Source organism: Scardinius erythrophthalmus (assembly GCF_964197995.2).
Source record: "Scardinius erythrophthalmus genome assembly, chromosome: 24".
Classification (NCBI taxonomy): Eukaryota; Metazoa; Chordata; class Actinopteri; order Cypriniformes; family Leuciscidae; genus Scardinius; species Scardinius erythrophthalmus.
This window is the reverse complement of record NC_138244.1, coordinates 27,283,790-27,301,465: the sequence shown is the minus strand read 5'-3', so window position 1 is coordinate 27,301,465 and position 17,676 is coordinate 27,283,790. Positions and strand designations below refer to the sequence as shown.

At 39.5% G+C, this 17,676-nt stretch overlaps 4 protein-coding genes across 4 annotated transcripts; 2 read left to right on the top strand and 2 right to left on the bottom strand.

Moving 5' to 3' along the window:
• Positions 1-466: 466 nt before the first annotated feature.
• LOC308685244 (histone H2A-like) lies at positions 467-853 on the top strand (the record flags this gene model as incomplete). Its single annotated transcript, XM_081356911.1, has 1 exon — positions 467-853. One exon carries the CDS (start codon positions 467-469, stop codon positions 851-853), a length of 387 nt encoding a protein of 128 aa, XP_081213037.1.
• Positions 854-1,594: 741 nt separating this feature from the next.
• Positions 1,595-2,005, top strand: LOC308685135 (histone H3.2; the record flags this gene model as incomplete). The annotated part of the gene is made up of 1 exon (XM_081356696.1): positions 1,595-2,005. The coding sequence occupies one exon, from the start codon at positions 1,595-1,597 to the stop codon at positions 2,003-2,005; it is 411 nt and encodes a 136-aa protein (XP_081212822.1).
• A 5,570-nt stretch (positions 2,006-7,575) lies between these two features.
• Positions 7,576-7,967, bottom strand: LOC308685136 (histone H2B; the record flags this gene model as incomplete). Its single annotated transcript, XM_081356697.1, has 1 exon — positions 7,576-7,967. The coding sequence occupies one exon, from the start codon at positions 7,965-7,967 to the stop codon at positions 7,593-7,595; it is 375 nt and encodes a 124-aa protein (XP_081212823.1). The 3' UTR covers positions 7,576-7,592.
• A 775-nt stretch (positions 7,968-8,742) lies between these two features.
• LOC308685118 (histone H4) lies at positions 8,743-9,054 on the bottom strand (the record flags this gene model as incomplete). Its single annotated transcript, XM_081356651.1, has 1 exon — positions 8,743-9,054. One exon carries the CDS (start codon positions 9,052-9,054, stop codon positions 8,743-8,745), a length of 312 nt encoding a protein of 103 aa, XP_081212777.1.
• Between the last annotated feature and the right edge of the window lie 8,622 nt (positions 9,055-17,676).

Here is a 17,676-nt window from a genome sequence, read left to right as displayed (position 1 = left end):
ACAATAGGAACAGTATACTGTACAGTATCAGACGTATATACATATATACATATTTTATCTAACAACGAGCACTTTTCTCTGTTAATATTTATAAACAGTATAAACTCTTTTGGTTGGGGGGAAAATTACCCAGCAAACGACTAGAGTGTACGATTGTTTACCTCGACTATATATATATATATATATATATATATATATATATATATATATATATATATATATATATATATATATATATATATATATATATATTCTGTCTTAAATGTCATTAATACTTGTGCATAGTAATCCCCGCCAGAAAGGGGGTTGGGCTTTGGAGGGAAGTTCAGTGATTGGTTTGAATCTTTACAGACTCTAAACCAATGAGCGACTGGCACTCTCGGTTAAAGACAGTGTGTGAAGACTAAGTAATTTTATTCTGTCAGTTTTGATTGAGGTGCTTGAAGTTACCAATCTAAATATAATAATGAGCGGAAGAGGCAAAACCGGTGGTAAAGCCAGAGCCAAGGCTAAGACTCGCTCCTCCAGGGCGGGACTGCAGTTCCCCGTCGGCCGTGTTCACAGGCTTCTGCGCAAAGGAAACTACGCCGAGCGCGTCGGTGCCGGTGCCCCTGTTTATCTGGCGGCGGTGCTCGAGTACCTCACCGCTGAGATCCTGGAGCTGGCTGGAAACGCCGCTCGGGACAACAAGAAGACCCGCATCATCCCCCGTCACCTGCAGCTGGCGGTGCGCAACGACGAGGAGCTCAACAAACTCCTGGGCCGAGTGACCATCGCTCAGGGTGGCGTGCTGCCCAACATCCAGGCCGTGCTCCTGCCCAAGAAGACCGAGAAACCCGCCAAATCCAAATAAACAGATTGAAGACTGGGTTACTGAAACAACGGCTCTTTTAAGAGCCACCCATTTTATCTGACAACGAGCGCTTTTCTTTGTTTATATTTACAAACAGTTTAAACTCTGGTTGGGGGGAAAATTACCCACCAAACGACTATTGTATGATTGTTTACATCGATGATTAACCTTATAGTTGATGTTGTGCATGCTGTAAGCACACGATGACCCCCTAATGTGTTTACCACCCAATCCATCTTCCCTAATCTTAAAATAAATTTGTCTGCCAAGCTCTGATAATGAATATTTTAATAAGTTATCCAAAATAAAAACGTAATATACATATTGGCTTTATGGAAACAGATATTGGTCGATGTTACCTGGAGGATGGAAACCCTAGTCTGTCTCGCTGCAGTGCTTTTATACTGTAAAGTGATTTTGTTCTAATCCGAGATCTGCACAAGCATTGGGAATTAAGGCGAGTATTTCAGAACAAATAAATACAATATTGTGAGTATAAAGGCGGGCAAAGTAGTCAATGGAACAAAAGCAGCTCGAGCGGGAAACCCTCCGCTTGTTTGAAAAGAGGAAACGCGCAGTCATTGGCTGGCACTCATGCGCATACGTCACATATTAGCCAATCAGAAGGCCTGCATCATCGCGTCACTATGAGCTCGTGGCGGTTCACTGCTTTAAAAGCGGGTGTATAACGTAGAGCAGCATTTCCTTCCAGCGCAAGCAAGAAAGAAAAAGCCCGCAGCAATGGCCAGAACCAAGCAGACCGCTCGTAAATCCACCGGTGGTAAAGCCCCGAGGAAGCAGCTCGCTACTAAAGCCGCCCGTAAGAGCGCTCCGGCCACCGGCGGCGTCAAGAAGCCTCATCGCTACCGGCCCGGGACCGTGGCTCTGCGGGAGATCCGCCGCTATCAGAAGTCCACCGAGCTGCTGATCCGCAAACTGCCCTTCCAGCGGCTGGTGAGAGAAATCGCTCAGGACTTCAAGACGGACCTGCGCTTCCAGAGCTCCGCTGTCATGGCCCTGCAGGAGTCCAGCGAGGCTTATTTGGTCGGTCTGTTCGAGGACACCAACCTGTGCGCCATCCACGCCAAGAGGGTCACCATCATGCCCAAAGATATTCAGCTGGCCCGCCGCATCCGCGGAGAGCGCGCTTAAACCCGCGTCTGCGTCAACCCACAACGGCTCTTTTAAGAGCCACCAAAACTGCACAAAACGAGATAATTTCTAAATTAACTCAATGAGTAGAAAGTTGTATCCATTCATTACATTGACACTATCTTAGTTACCCTTCTCTAATCATCAGTTACCATTACTATACGCATTAAATATAATCCTAATTATATAAAAAGGACCGATCGTTTTGCTAGATAAGACCCTATTCCTCAGCTGGGATTGTGCAGAGCCCTTTGAAACTGCATTGATTTGGACTTCAACAATTTGGTTACCGTTGAAGTCCATTGAGTGGAGAAAAATCCTGAAATGTTTTTCTCAAAAAAAAAAAAAAAAAAGTTTCTTTTCCACGAAAGAAAGTAAATTATCAGGAAATTTTCTTTTTGAGGTGAACTACTCCTTTAAGTTTAGAACTATCCAGCTTGTAATTATCATTACATAACTTATGCATATTGACATCAATCTATAAAACTGCCTTGTCTGTTTAAAGTCAGTCTCAAAATACTCATCTGTAAACAATTCTAAGATGTAAACTCTTTACAACATATCTGAATTAAAGTTATACAACCTAAATATAGGCTAATCTCTTTGTTTATGAGCAATCTTATGAACATTGAGCTCATTCTTCTAACTGCACAATTTATTCAAAACAAAAACAAAACTCAGGTTACTGCGATGTACATTTGTAAAGTGCAAACCACTAATCAGACCTTGTGCCATTTTCAGCCCGGGACACACCAAGCCGACACTTAATGCCCAAGTCCAGCCCCTCACACCGGGGTTGAACCTGGATTCATGAAGTCACAAATCTGTTCTTACTATCCTGTATTATTTATTTTTAACTTGATTCAAGAAATATGAATAATATAATGTAGCCAAATAACAAATCACATACTGAGTTTTCTGCTACAAATTGTTAGTCCAATTGTTACTTTATAAAAAAAAAAATGCATTCAAAACAAAAATGACGTATTGCAGTAAGAAATGTACTTTTTTGACTTTTGTTTATATATGTAATGGCATAAAATATATATAACATAAAACATGTTAATACATATACATATTAATGTAATAAATACATTATATGAAACTTTTATGCTACAAAACATACAACTGTTGCATTATGAAAACAAATATTTGCATTTTAAATTAAAAACTACAAAGCAGTCATCTTTAACTAAACTGACAATCAATATGCATCTATGCAAATATGCATCTCAATATGCAAAGAAAGAAAGAAATAGGCCTTCATTCTTTTCAAGTGTTGGCTTACACTCAGAACTGAAAATAGCAAAGCCTTACAACATCAGCAACTGCCTAAACAGTGCACTGGTTTCTGCAACTTTCTTAATAACTGTCTCATTGTCTATAGACATGAGTATTTCCTTTTCTGTGCCCATTAGCGTGAATGCCTCTAAGTGCTCCTGAGACATTGAACTTCTTAGCCTGTTCTTAACAAATTTCATTGTTGAGAAGCTTCTCTCACAGGCGATCTGAGAGATTGAGATTGTCAACAGAAACTTATATGCCAAACCAATTACATGGTAGGCATCAGTAAGAAGGCTGTACTGTGAGAGGATGAGAGACACACATGGCAGAGTTTTTGCAGCAGGAACAGGTTGTGTTCTCCAGTTCTACCTCTGGTTCCATATACAACGGTCCACTTACCAAATTTAAGGAGACACTTGCTGATGTCTTGAAAAACTGAACTAGGGAGCCCATTTGCCTAAATTTTGCCAAAGTTATTAGGATCAAGAGTTCTGCATTTGCTGAAAACCTTCTATGTATGCTACCTGCCACAGTGTCCAGAATGACATTGTGCACATTGACCTCAAAGTCAGCATCTGGTGATGTCAGAGGGTCATCTTCTGATAGCTCTCCAGGCATGTGTTTCTTTTTTCCGAACCCGTTTCTCTGGAAGTGCAGTCTACAAGAGGACAGCATTGAGATAGAACTGCAGTTTTTGATTGGCCCTATACCCACAAACCCATCAGCTGCTACTTTCACTCCCTCAAAGTCTCTGATAAATTTGTTAAGGCTTTCCTTTGTCCCCTCAACCAGGTGCTGAGCTGCTAGAATATCCATAGCCTTTATCTGTAGGTACTTGGAGAGGGGGGATGTATGCTCAAAAATTCGGAGAACGGTTTGAGCAGTGAGGACTGTTTCAAACTTTAAAAGGGCTTCAATGTATCCCTTTGCTTTGACCCTCACTGTTGGCTTCATACTCATATCTTCCTCAGTTGAGGCGAGAGTCAGCAGCAGGTCAACATGCAGAGCATCTTGAGGCTTACCAAAACACCCAAAGTCCTCAGTGATAGCCTGGTTCTTTGCCCACCACCCGGTTTCCCCTATTGGGCACAGTCTTCTATGACGTTTGTTGTTACTTGTCTCTTCCCACCTCTTCATACGCTTATATGACTCTCTGAGTAAAACTGCAACATCATTAAGCAATGAAAACTTTCTACAACACTGCATGTTGTGTCGGCCAGTACCAGATTCAGAATATGTGACTAACACCAGACATGAATCTGTGTAAGAGACTGCTCTGAGAGAAATGCAGAGAACCCTTGATATTGTCCCTGCATGTTAGCTGCACCATCAGTGGAGTTGCCCACACATGTGCCAATGTCAATACCAAGGTTATATCTTGGGTGGTATCTATTTGGACCGAAAACATGCCTGCCTGTTTAATCTCATCTGCAATTGTGCTCTTTATAATTTGGCTGATGACATCCACAACTTTAAAGATGATGTCTTTAGAAAGAAGAGTCACAAGAGAGCCTCTGCCCTTTGCTGCAGTGTCATGGTGCTTCTTGCTTGGTTCAATACAAGTGTTCAAGTGCTGTTGAAGGCACATATCGTACTTGCTCAAGAGTATATCAACTCTAGGAAGTTGCCATGATTGACAAGTGTTTTCCAATGTATCCACCTTATTCTGCTCTAAACAATGCGCGCTGCCATAACGACGACTCCGGTTCCCTACTTCCGGTTCGTAGCGCTTGACCTGTACTAGTAGCGAGTTTTAGTTAGAATATTAGGCTCTGTCCCAAATGGCAACTTGCAGTCTTGTGGAATTACAATGGCCACCACGTGCGCATGTCCATTAAGTCCACGAGACCGTGGAAATGTGAAAATGTGAGTGATTCCTTCTGAGTGAACACGAGTGAATCTGACTGCAGTAGATGTGAAAGATATGTATAAAAATGATGTTATTTAAGCCAGCGCAAATACCTGTGTTTACATCCTGTTTTCGGTTGAAGTCCAAAGTAATCGATTGCCGAGTTCACGCGCGTGATCATAGGTAACTAAACCTATGCGCGTGAACTCGGCAATCAACTACTTTGGGCTTCAACCGAAAACAGGATGTAAACACAGGTATTTGCGCTGGCTTAAATAACATCATTTTTATACATATCTTTCACATCTACTGCAGTCAGATTCACTCGTGTTCACTCAGAAGGAATCACTCACATTTTCTGTGCACTTGTAATGACACATCAAGGATGTTAAGAGGCTAAAAGCAGGTTTAGTACTTGCCCCATTGAAGTCAACAGGGTGCAAATTTTAAAAATAGAATAACTCGGTGTAGGCAACACCGATTTTTGTCGTTGTTCTCTGTATTGACAGCACTCCAAATGTACAAAAAAATTAGCTCAATGTTAAAATTGACCGGAGTTCGGAGTTGAGCATTAAGCCCTGCAGTGTGGACGCAGCCTTAGAGAGCATACATTTGAAACTGCTGATTCTGTGAAGGTTTTTGATTATATTACCCACCAAGTACATTGTACTCAACGCACTGTCATTCTTAAAAAGAAAACTAATCATTCATCATAATAATTTTCCTGCCTTAAAAAAAAAATAATAATAAAAAAAAAATAATATATATATATATATATATATATATATATATATATATATATATATATATATATATATATATATATATATATATAATACAAATACAAATTAATATTTGTTGTTTTTCAGAACAGCTGCTAGAAGAACAACTGAAATCTGAGTGCAGAGACAAGCAAAGAGGTGTGATGCAGGTGTTGTATATATATATTGCAATTTTGATCACATCTTGTAATAATTACTTTAATGAGCTCATTGTTTCTGCCTTAAATTAAAACATGTTAGCAAACTGCACGATCTGCATTATGTTGAACTGTTCATTTCTGATATATGGACATTAATTGGACAGTCACATCTGATTACAGATTAATCTAAATTGTAATGTAGAAACATGCATTTTCTGTAAAGCTGCTTTGAAACAATATGAATAGTGAAAAGCACTATAAAATACATGTGGATTGAATTTAAACCTAAAATGACAAATAGGACACCCTTACGGTCTCGTGGACTTAATGGACATGCGCACGTGGTGGCCATTGTAATTCCACAAGACTGCAAGTTGCCATTTGGGACAGAGCCTAATATTATTTCTCTATTATCCACTTCTCATGCAACTCTTGAAATGGGTTGAACTGGAATGTCCAAAGTCTCTATCCACTATGGACCTGATTTATTATTTACATTTTTTTTTTCCTATGAATTTGTTTGATGCACCATGCAAAGATGCATGAAAGCTGTGACAGAAATCAGGGTTACACCACCAAATGTTAAACTTTTCTGAAGTTAAAACATTAGTCTTGTGTTCACACAATGTGTTGTTTAAAAATTAATATAAACTTTCTTTCAGATTGCTTAATTATTGATAATATGTCTATTTTCCCCCCTTTTCTCTGTCTGTTTGTTTGAATGGATGTCATGTTATATCTAAAGACAATAAGTTGTTGACTTTTTTTTTTGTTGCCAAAAAAAAAATCTCTAAATGGCAATGTTTTTACTTTAAATTTGGATGAAATGTTGGTAGTAGTTTGTAGAATGATCAGTTTACTCACACACATAAATAGTAAATTCAGAGACATGACATTTTGTATTTGACTTATCTGCACACACAGCTAAAGTAATTAAAACAATTTTTTTCTTTTTTTTTAAATCTCAAGATAGAAAACAAGGCAATCTTTCTTTTTACTGTCATGATCAACACATGGTAATTTTGTATGCAAGATTTCTGCAAATCCATCTTGTTTTAGGACTTTTTTTCTCAGATATTTTAGACTATTTCTCTTGAAAACAGTAGAATAAATAGTGATTTCTAATATTCATTGGTATATTTTTAATTGATATAAGGCACAAATGCCTGTGTAGAAAGGTAAAAATACACTTGAAATAGAGTTGTGGTTTGGTGTTGATGAGATTTACACAAGTTGGGAAACACTGTTATAGTTCCCCATTTTCACAATAATCAGAAAACAAAAAGACAAGCCTACTTTTTCACATTTTTAAACTAATGGCACACTGAAAGACATGAATTATAGCTGTGAAATGTGCTCAGCCTAAATTATCCCCTCAAAAACCTGAAAAAGTGTTGTCATCTGTGTTCATATTAGCACTAAAAAATCTATCAAAATTCTCATAGAATAAATAGTAAAACACAAAAGCTCTTTATCTGAGAAGATGGGTGGCTCTTAAAAGAGCCTTTGGGGTAGTTGAAGTCAGGCACGCCTCACTTTGAGCTGGTGTATTTGGTGACGGCCTTTGTGCCCTCGGACACGGCGTGTTTGGCCAGCTCTCCGGGCAGCAGCAGACGCACGGCGGTCTGGATCTCCCTAGAAGTGATGGTGGAGCGCTTGTTGTAATGCGCGAGGCGAGACGACTCACCGGCGATGCGCTCGAAGATGTCGTTGACGAAAGAGTTCATGATGCCCATCGCCTTGGAGGAGATGCCGGTGTCAGGGTGAACCTGCTTCAGGACTTTGTACACATAGATAGCATAGCTCTCCTTCCTGGACTTTCTGCGCTTCTTTCCTCCCTTACCGGCGGTCTTGGTGACGGCCTTCTTTGAGCCCTTCTTGGGCGCGGACTTTGCTGGTTCAGGCATGATGATGCGAGATCAAGAGACTGACAAAGTAATGTTCCTTCTTATGTGATACAGAGGTACTTATTCACTGCCCTATGCTAATTTTCAGAGCGATACGAGAATTCTCTGATTGTCTGTTTCCATAGGCCAAACCCATAAACTCATACTTAATTGGACAACTCAAAGCATCGCGAGGGCCAATCACAGACGGATAAATAATAGTCCCGCCCACAACTCCCCTAGATTCCCCGTTGTTTCGTTTCCCGCAGTTTTTTTTTTTTTATTATTATTTTTTTAAATAAGCGATTCCAATATTTTGCATCTAGTAATTTTAAAACCTCTTATAAATCCATTGAAGGAGTTTGGGAGAGAGAAACTGGGGTCATGTGGGTGGTCATGAAACTATTGTTGAAATGTTTAAATGACAGAAAAAAAAAGCAAATATAAGCTCATTTGACAATTTGTGTAACATTTTCTACATCCTCTCTTCTGCTAACTGTAGTATTATTTTGATCTAATTGCTTTTTTTGTTACTTTCGTAAAATAAAATTCGTTCAAGTGATTAACTTGTGCAACACAAACAAATGTTTAAATTTTTAGGTGTTATCTGTTGATAGAGTCTCAGTTTATTACTGTGAAGCGTTGTTTGGTTGAATTCATCCTGTATTCAGTTAACGAAAAATGTTATACTTGATTCTATGGTTGATATAATCAAAACATTGCCTCTTTATGTGTCAGAGTGTGTGGCTCTTAAAAGAGCCGTTGGGTTTGTGTGGTTTCTCCTGGTTTCAGGCGTTTATCCGCCGAAGCCGTACAGGGTGCGTCCCTGTCTCTTCAGCGCGTACACAACATCCATGGCGGTGACGGTCTTTCTCTTGGCGTGCTCGGTGTAGGTGACGGCATCGCGGATCACGTTCTCCAGGAACACCTTCAACACTCCGCGGGTCTCCTCGTAGATCAGACCGGAGATGCGCTTGACGCCGCCGCGGCGAGCCAGACGACGAATGGCGGGTTTGGTGATTCCCTGGATGTTATCGCGCAAAACTTTACGGTGACGCTTAGCGCCTCCTTTCCCGAGTCCTTTACCGCCTTTGCCTCTTCCAGACATGTTTCACTCTGATTTTCTCAGTCGATCAATGAAAGACAACGGATAGATACTAGGTGTGTTCGACATCGGCTGCGGCTGGATGCACCCGATCGGCGAGAGCAGCCGCGTGCAGGCGGGGAGGAGCTGCAAACGGAGACGTGAAGTCGGACACTTTCTGGGTCCCGTAGTGACCGCTCACGTGGTGTTTGCATACTTTACCACAGCTGAAGTGAAATAAATGCAATATTTGCCAAATAATGTTTCAGAGACATTTTCATTCAATACTTTATGTACTGCTTCTTACAGCGTCTGTTTGAACAAGAATAAAGTTCAACATAAGCTACTATCAATGAAGTGGAGTCTACGTTTTTTAATCAGTTTTAAGGCCCTTTCACACCGGATGCGTAACGAAAAAGCGAAACGAAAAAGCGAATAGTTCGTGTGCGAATAGTTCGCATCAAAACCATTCACATCAGCCGCGACGCGAATTTGCGACGTCTGTGACGTTCAGAGAGCTTCAACATTCCAAAACTTTCGCGCGAATCGCGCCGACAGCTGAGAAAACATGGACACTTCATCATCATCATCATCATCATCATCCAGTCATAGTCATAGCATCCAGTGAAGACGAGCTTTTCATTTTATTTAAAAGACAGAAAAGAAGGTTTTGGGTGCACCCAATCTTACAGAACAGAAAGTCTGAAGGGGAGTATGCTTATGTGCAGTTTTTTTTTGCGTCTTCAACAGTGCGTTTTGTAATGTAACTACACATTACATGTAACACACGAAGCAGGGGCGTAGCCAGAATTTTATTTTTGGGGGGGCCAATCTTAAAATGAGGGGGCAACTAATCTATTTAAATATATAGGCCTATATATATATATATATATATATATATATATATATATATATATATATATATATATATATATAGGCTATATATAAATATAGCCTAGGCTGGCGACATAGCTCGGCGATTATTATCTTTAACGTGAAGTAGCCTACGAGGGCGATTATAAAGTGTCAATCATGTCATCTTACTCAGCAAATATATAAAGAGTTTGGTTCCAAAATTAAATATATAGCCTATATATATTTATAGGCCTATATATATATGCTATATATAGGCTATATATATATATATATATATATATATATATATATATATATTTAGTTCCCGCAAAAATCTGTATTGTAGGCTATCTGGTCGGTGTTAAAGTCCATTTTTAATTTTTCGTAAAATGCGATATCCGTGCAGTCAGCGCACCATTCCACGCTTTGTAACCCGTAACGGCGGCGCTTTGAAAAAACCCGGCATCCTAGTTTCCCTTCTACTTTGTAATCCACGAAATAATAATAATAATAATAATAATAATAATAATAATAATAATAATAATAATAGCCTAATAATAATAATTTTGACGGCACTGGTGACCCTATGGTGGTTTCTGCGGTGGGGGAGAAACGTAGCCATGATCGAAATCTAATAATTTAGGCTACTTGAGGAGATTAAGAAGATGAGGCACGCGGGAGGAGGACAAAATCTCGACTGTTGCTTGTTCTCACCATAGACTGTAAAAAAATGGTTCTCACACGACAGCATCAAACTTCTGTCACGCTGAAATTTTGACCCCAGGGGATCTTTTGAAAAACTTTCAATTGTTTTACTCAAAGTCAACGAAAAACCAAGCAGGACCAAGCCATTTTACAGCTGATCGCTGTAAAAAAAAGTTCAGAAGGTATTTCTTAGGGATGGTGATTTAATGTCGGCTATTTTTAGTCCAGTGCCTGTATAAGATTAGTATTGACCAAGTTCCGAGGCTGTCATATGTGGATCAACTTACTTTGTTGTGTATTTCAACAGTTAAAATATGAAAAATAATTTGTGTATTGATTCAATGGATTAATTGCATTTTGGAAAAAAAAAGTGTCATGAATTTATTGCATTTTGAGGGGAAACTAATCCTTTATTATATTTTAGAATATTTGAAAATCAAATATGGATTTAAATGTTTTTTTTTTTTATTATTTTTATAACCTAAATATGCTATGTGAAAGTTTGAAACAAAAAATAGTCGTTTTCATCTTTCCACTCTCTTGGTAAAGAAAACACATTATTACTCAAATTAATCATAATGGATTTAAATGTGTGGTCATCACTGGTTGTGAAGGCGGTTCATCAATTGCAAACAAGTCATTGCGCATTGTGCCGATCTGAGTCGAAGTCTCACCGCTATTCCTGTGATGAAATATACGTTTCTGTCTCCTAGCCGCTTCACTCGCTGTCGTCTTGTAGTAAGCTGAAGCAAACTCAGATGTAGATGGCTTATTTTCTCCTTCTCGCTCATTTTTTCGTGCGTAATATTGCACTTTGCACAACGCTGCCATTCACCGCATGAACTCTCGATAATCTTCACGCGAAGATGACGGCATAGGTTACGCACACAACACGTCAAATCAAGTTTGAAAACAGCCGCATTTTACCGCGCAGTATTTTGATTGGTCAATCTATCAATTAGACTAACACATCAACAATTTCTTATTTTTATTATTTTATTTTAAGCAATCAGAAATATGAGGGGGCCGGACATGTAAATGAGGGGGCCTAGGCCCACCCAGGCCCCCTCGTGGCTACGCCACTGACACGAAGTAAGTTAAAAATCATTCGACTAGAAATATCACACAAAGAATGTATAGTATAGCCTACTAAAAGCAGCCCTAAATAGTCTCACTGCATTTTGTTACGTGTTCAAAGTAAACACGGTCTCTGTCTCTATCTTTGACGATAATAGTGTTAGCTTTCTATCCCAAATGTAGTTTGGCCTGCTAGCCTACACAGCACAGGACTATCACACAACACACTCACAGTCGTGATAACCGGTTGGTTGGCAATGCTACGCCACACATTGTCTTTCAAATCGTTGTCCTTGTAGTATGTGAATTGGCTGAAGCCTATTCTGTCGCCGCAAAAGTAAAAAAAAAAATCGACATCGAAGCGAAAAAAATAAAAGTCGTTTTTTCGCCTCAGCACATTCGCGTTCGGTGTGGAAGCGCTCATTACACAAACAGCTGATCAAAAAATAAACCCATCGCGCGAATTATTCGTGCGTCAAAATCGCGTCCAGTGTGAAAGGGCCTTTACTTTGATAAACATGACACAATATAACATCACAAATACATGAAAAGAGTGTTTACTGTTTTAAAAAACTGATTTGTGCGCTTTAGAGGAACTAAAGGTGTTTGAATAAACACGCAACACATGTGATCGTTGTCATGCAATGGATTTGGCCAATCGTGGAACAGCTGTGTCGTCATCAGCCCTCGTGAAGCCCAGTGCAGCCGCTCTTGAGAAGCTGCGCTGGCTGAGTTCTCCGGCTACTCTCGAATCGCTCTCGCGGTACTTTGATGGCATACGTCACAGTCACGTGGCGTCGGCGCTGGATCAAGTCGGACAAAATTTCTAACCGGCATGCACTGCTTCAAGTCAGCCGCCGATCGGTCTGCGCAGAGCTGCATGAAGTCGAACAAGCCTATTGTTAGTGTGTTATAAGAAAGCCTTTTACATTCGCTTACAGGACCTGACAGAAACCAGCGCCGCGTCACATGACACACACCCCTCCCCCAAAATATAGCTAGAGCAGTGGTTCTCAAACCACAAAAGTCACAAGAGAGCCTCTGCCCTTTGCTCCAGTGTCATGGTGCTTCTTGCTTTGTTCAATACAAGTGCTGTTGAAGGCACATATCGTACTTGCTCAAGAGTATTATCAGAGACAATTTATATGAGACATGCCACTTCCTCAATCCTCAATACAATAAGGAAAACCCGTAACGGCAAAGATGTCGGTTGTATGCACATGTCCCGCCCCTCCCGCTGGAAAGCCAATCATCTGCTTTTAACAGTCAGCAGCTGACCACTAAGGAGCGAATGTACAGTGACGTGACATAACTGCCATATAGAGCATCACAGTCCCGCCCACAGCCCGAGAGCGCTTCGGTGCCGGAAGTAAATTTCCCATTCATTTTTCCCATTGACGTTTTCGAAAATCCGTATCTAACGAGTTTTAGAGCATGTCTGAGGATAACCAGCTACGGCTGAACTCATAGGCATACAACATATCATTTCGAGTGAAAAAACGGCGAGAAAATCCAAAAAAAGTCTAAGGTACAAGACTGTGTACATATTTTCATTTCCGAGCGAAGGAACTACTCATCCCATAAACCACCGCGCCTCACTGAAGTCGACTGAAGTCGACTATTTTTTTACAGTCTATGGACTGAAGCCACAACCGCGAAAGAGCCTTTAGAGCGACTTTAAAGTCTGACGACAGCCACGCGAACTTTTTCTTGTGCCGTTTATAGCAGTTCTTTCAGTAGTAATTGTGTAAATAGACTGGAAAGCATGGCTGGCGGTCCGCGGCTCACGGGTGCAGATCTGGCAGTCCGCGCTGCGTTCTGCTCATCAGTTTCAGCGGCCCACGGGCAGGTTGCTGACAAATGCCTCAACAATTTCCCACTTGTGGTCCATGCTCATTTTATTCATGAAGTTATAGTTCATCCTTAATTTTAATAACATTTAATGTATTTTCTTAATAACAACAAGTGAAAATTAAAAAGTGAAGGTCAGCAAACCAGAAAGTGCATCATATTCAATTTATTAACTTGCCATGAATTATTACACAAATGTTCAGTAAATGCATGAAGAGCTCTCTATGGCTCTGGGTATGCCTAAGCTAAATATTGTTTTGACAGTGGCATCATAAAATGCTTGATATGACTCATACCATATATGAAGACTCCTCGGTTCAAATGTCACATCAGTGATACCGTGCAAAAAAACGCAACAGTTTTTCTATTTATCTATCTTGAGTCTTCACGAACTTTCGCGGGGTTTACACGAGCTCCACCAATCAGATGCATCACTGTGGGATTGTTTAGGATTGTGGGTAATGAAGTACTTCTCCAAGACATCGCGAATAAAAGGCATTTATCTCAAAACAAGGTTAGTGCCCCATTAACTTTTGGCGGTTATATGAGCATATGCAATCGCTTAGTACAGCCGTAGCTGGTTTTAAGTCTACCATGTATGGTTACGTTTTTATGGCTTATACCCCAACTGTCAATGGAGAAATTGTATTGAATTTTTACTTCCGGCACCGGCTGTGGGCGGGACTGTGATGCTCTATTCAACCTGTGCTTTCGCGCTGTGGTTGGCGCTGAGCCAAAGACGGACGCGCTCAGCGCTTGTCATCTCTATCACAACTGTTCAGTGTTTTAACCACATAATGTTTATTTTAGGTTTCAGACATTTAAATACATATAATTGTTTAAGTGCTTGGCACAACACCGGCATTCTGGATAGAGACGTAAATGAAGTTTGGTGTCCTGAACGTGAACCCTTGCGCATGCGTAGTAAAGGTATAACCTGTGGGGAAAAAGGCATTTTAAACCTTATTTTGGGGCAAAGTCATCAAACTTTTTCAGCGATTTTTATCATATTTTACTGCTGTTTCTATACATGCAGTTTTTATGTCCCAGTGACCAGTGAAAGTAAAGTTCTGACTCTCTGCCCATTCATTTCGGAGCCTGGTCTTGTTAGTCCGAAATAGCTGCCCGGAGGCGTTGCCAAGATGGCGGCCGAGTGGCACGACTTGCCTAAAAGGACTTTGGTATTATCAACTCTAGGAAGTTGCCATGATTGACAGCAGTGTTTTCCAATGTATAAGCAGCATCTGCTTTATCTCCTCTGTAACTAAGTCCACATTTTCCACTGACATTTGTGACATCTACTATGCATTCCATTACCTGACGCTTTTTCTTTACTTGTTCACAATGTAAAGACATCTGGTTGCCAGTCAATAGACTTTTGCCTTTTTATCCATTAGAAAGTAAGAATCGGCACAATCTATGTGGGCATTACTCTTCTCATGTTCCTCAATCCTCTGATGAACATGTTTTCATGCACTCATACCTCCCTTTATGAAAGGACTATCACCTGCAAGAGGTGCAAATACCAAACATACAGAACAGTTCAGCAGGGCTGCCAACTTTTGAGTTTAGCTTGCAGTGAGATTTTTTTTTTGGGGGGGGGGGGGGGGGGGGGATTTGCTATTTATTTACCAAAAAAAATTTGGTAACTAAATAGAATTTCATGAAGTTTAGTGACAACATGTTACAATGTTTACATTGTACAATGACTGGTAGTAGGCTATACAGTTTTTATTATTGCTTGACAAACATTTCAAGATTTCAATTCCATTCTTGTGATTTGATTCCGATTTTGAATCAATATTGACTCATTTGGATACATGTTTATTTTAAATTTTATTTAAAAAAATAATCTCACCTAATGCTGTAAACATAGAAGGCCTAATCTGCTGGTATTATTAAAGGTTAAAAATAACAAATTAAATATAATGCAGTTTTTGTTATAATAATAATTATTTAATGGCATAAGTACAAATATAATAAATATGTAATATAGTGCTCAGCAAAATCTCCTCTCTAGCTATTTTTTCTATTCAATTAACATGGTCATTAAATGGCTTTCCTGAGGTAAATGTAACGTTATGTGACATAATTGTTCTCCTGCTGTTATATATTGACCTCTTTCAGTGGTTGAAAAATCCACGAGTGGTCGATATTATGTATACTTTCGGTAAGTTGTACTGTATCTTTAAATAAAAAAGTAACAGATGATCGGTTCACGTGCATTTGAACTGATCGAGGCGCTCAGCGATCTGTCACGTCACATTTACAAGCGCCAAACGTATTTTTGTCTGAATTTCGTAATAAAATTGACGGAATCTAAGAGCTGAGAATTAGTTTAATATTAAAAGTACCCCTTTGCTCCGCAATTTTTCTGTGCGTGAGAAAATGGATGTGTGGCGTGAGAGCGTGTGAAAAGTGTCAATTGCGTGAGTCTCACGCTCAATGCGTGAGAGTTGGCAGCCCTGGTTCAGAGAATTTGCGGCTGGTTCCATCCTTTCTGTTATAAACTTTTGATATGTGATGTTTTGGTGACTGTTGAGGATGATAACTGAAAAAGATGTTAAGGTCCTTTGACTGCGGATGAGCAAAATAAACTGATCAGTCTCGACTACACTGGTTGCTTGTAGCTCAGGGAACTTCTGCCTGGCTGCTGTTGTCTCACTGAAGATCTCTGTCTCTTTCCTTTACTCACTTCCCTCAGCTTCAGAATTAACTGTATTAAACCATCACATTTAAAATAAGTTAAAATGCTAAAATTACTGAAATTGAATTAAAAGAGATAAAGCTGAATAAAAAATAATTCCTAATTCGCTTTGCAAATATGGCCGCCAAGTGAACAGACTTTCCTTGAAAGGGACTTTGCTATAGTACATTTACATTTATTTTATTTCAGGCATTTAAGATTAAGACCAATTCCTATGTATTTGAATGGAGGATTCCTAAAATCTCAAAAACTACTAGCCGAACTCACAATAAATTAAATTATTTTAAATCAGCAACAAAATCTTACATGCACTTTCCCATAAATGTTGTTTCTTATGTTCGTATAGCATAAAAAAAAAAAAAAAGACTTATTTTTCAGGCTAGACGAGCCAATGTGCATGTGCAGTCCTAAGCACTAGTCTTAGGCTAAGCTACTGAAAGAAATACTTCCAGAGGTCATAGATCCTCTTCTTAATATCATTAATTCGTCTTTGTCTCTAGGATACGTACCAAAAAACTTTAAGCTGGCTATGATTAAACCGCTTGTTAAAAAAACGCAACTTGATCCTTCAGAATTAGTCAATTACAGGCCGATCTCGAATCTACCTTTTCTGTCAAAGATATTAGAAAAGGCAGTATCCTCACAACTGTGTTCCTTTCTTGAAAGAAATGATATCTGAGAGGATTTCCAGTCAGGATTTAGACCGTACCATAGTACCGAAACAGCTCTCGTTAGAGTCACAAATGATTTGCTCTTATCATCCGATCGTGGTTGTGTCTCTCTATTAGTGTTACTCGATCTTAGTGCTGCATTTGACACCATCGACCACAACGTTCTTTTAAATAGATTAGAACATTATGTTGGCATTACGGGAAATGCACTAGCATGGTTTAAATCATACTTATCTGACCGTTATCAGTTTGTAGCAGTAAATGAAGAGATGTCTTATCTATCACAAGTTCAGTATATCGTACCACAAGGCTCAGTACTAGAACCGCTGCTGTTCACTCTGTACATGCTACCCTTAGGAGATATCATTAGGAAACATGGCATTAGCTTTCACTGTTATGCCGATGATACTCAGCTCTATATTTCGTCAAAACCTAACGAAACTTATCAATTCACAAAATTAACGGAATGCATAGCGGATATAAAAAATTGGATGACTTGTAATTTCCTACTTCTAAATTCTGAAAAAACAGAGTTTCTAATTATTGGACAAAAAACTTCCTCACGTAATAATCTAGAATACTGTCTAACACTTGATGGCTGCTCTGTTAAGTCTTCGTCGTCGGTTATGAACCTGGGTGTGCTCTTTGATACCAATCTTTCATTTGAAAGTCACGTGTCTAGTATCTGTAAAACTGCATTTTTCCATCTTAAAAATATATCTAAATTACGCCATATGCTCTCATTGACAAATGCGGAACAATTAGTTCATGCGTTCATGA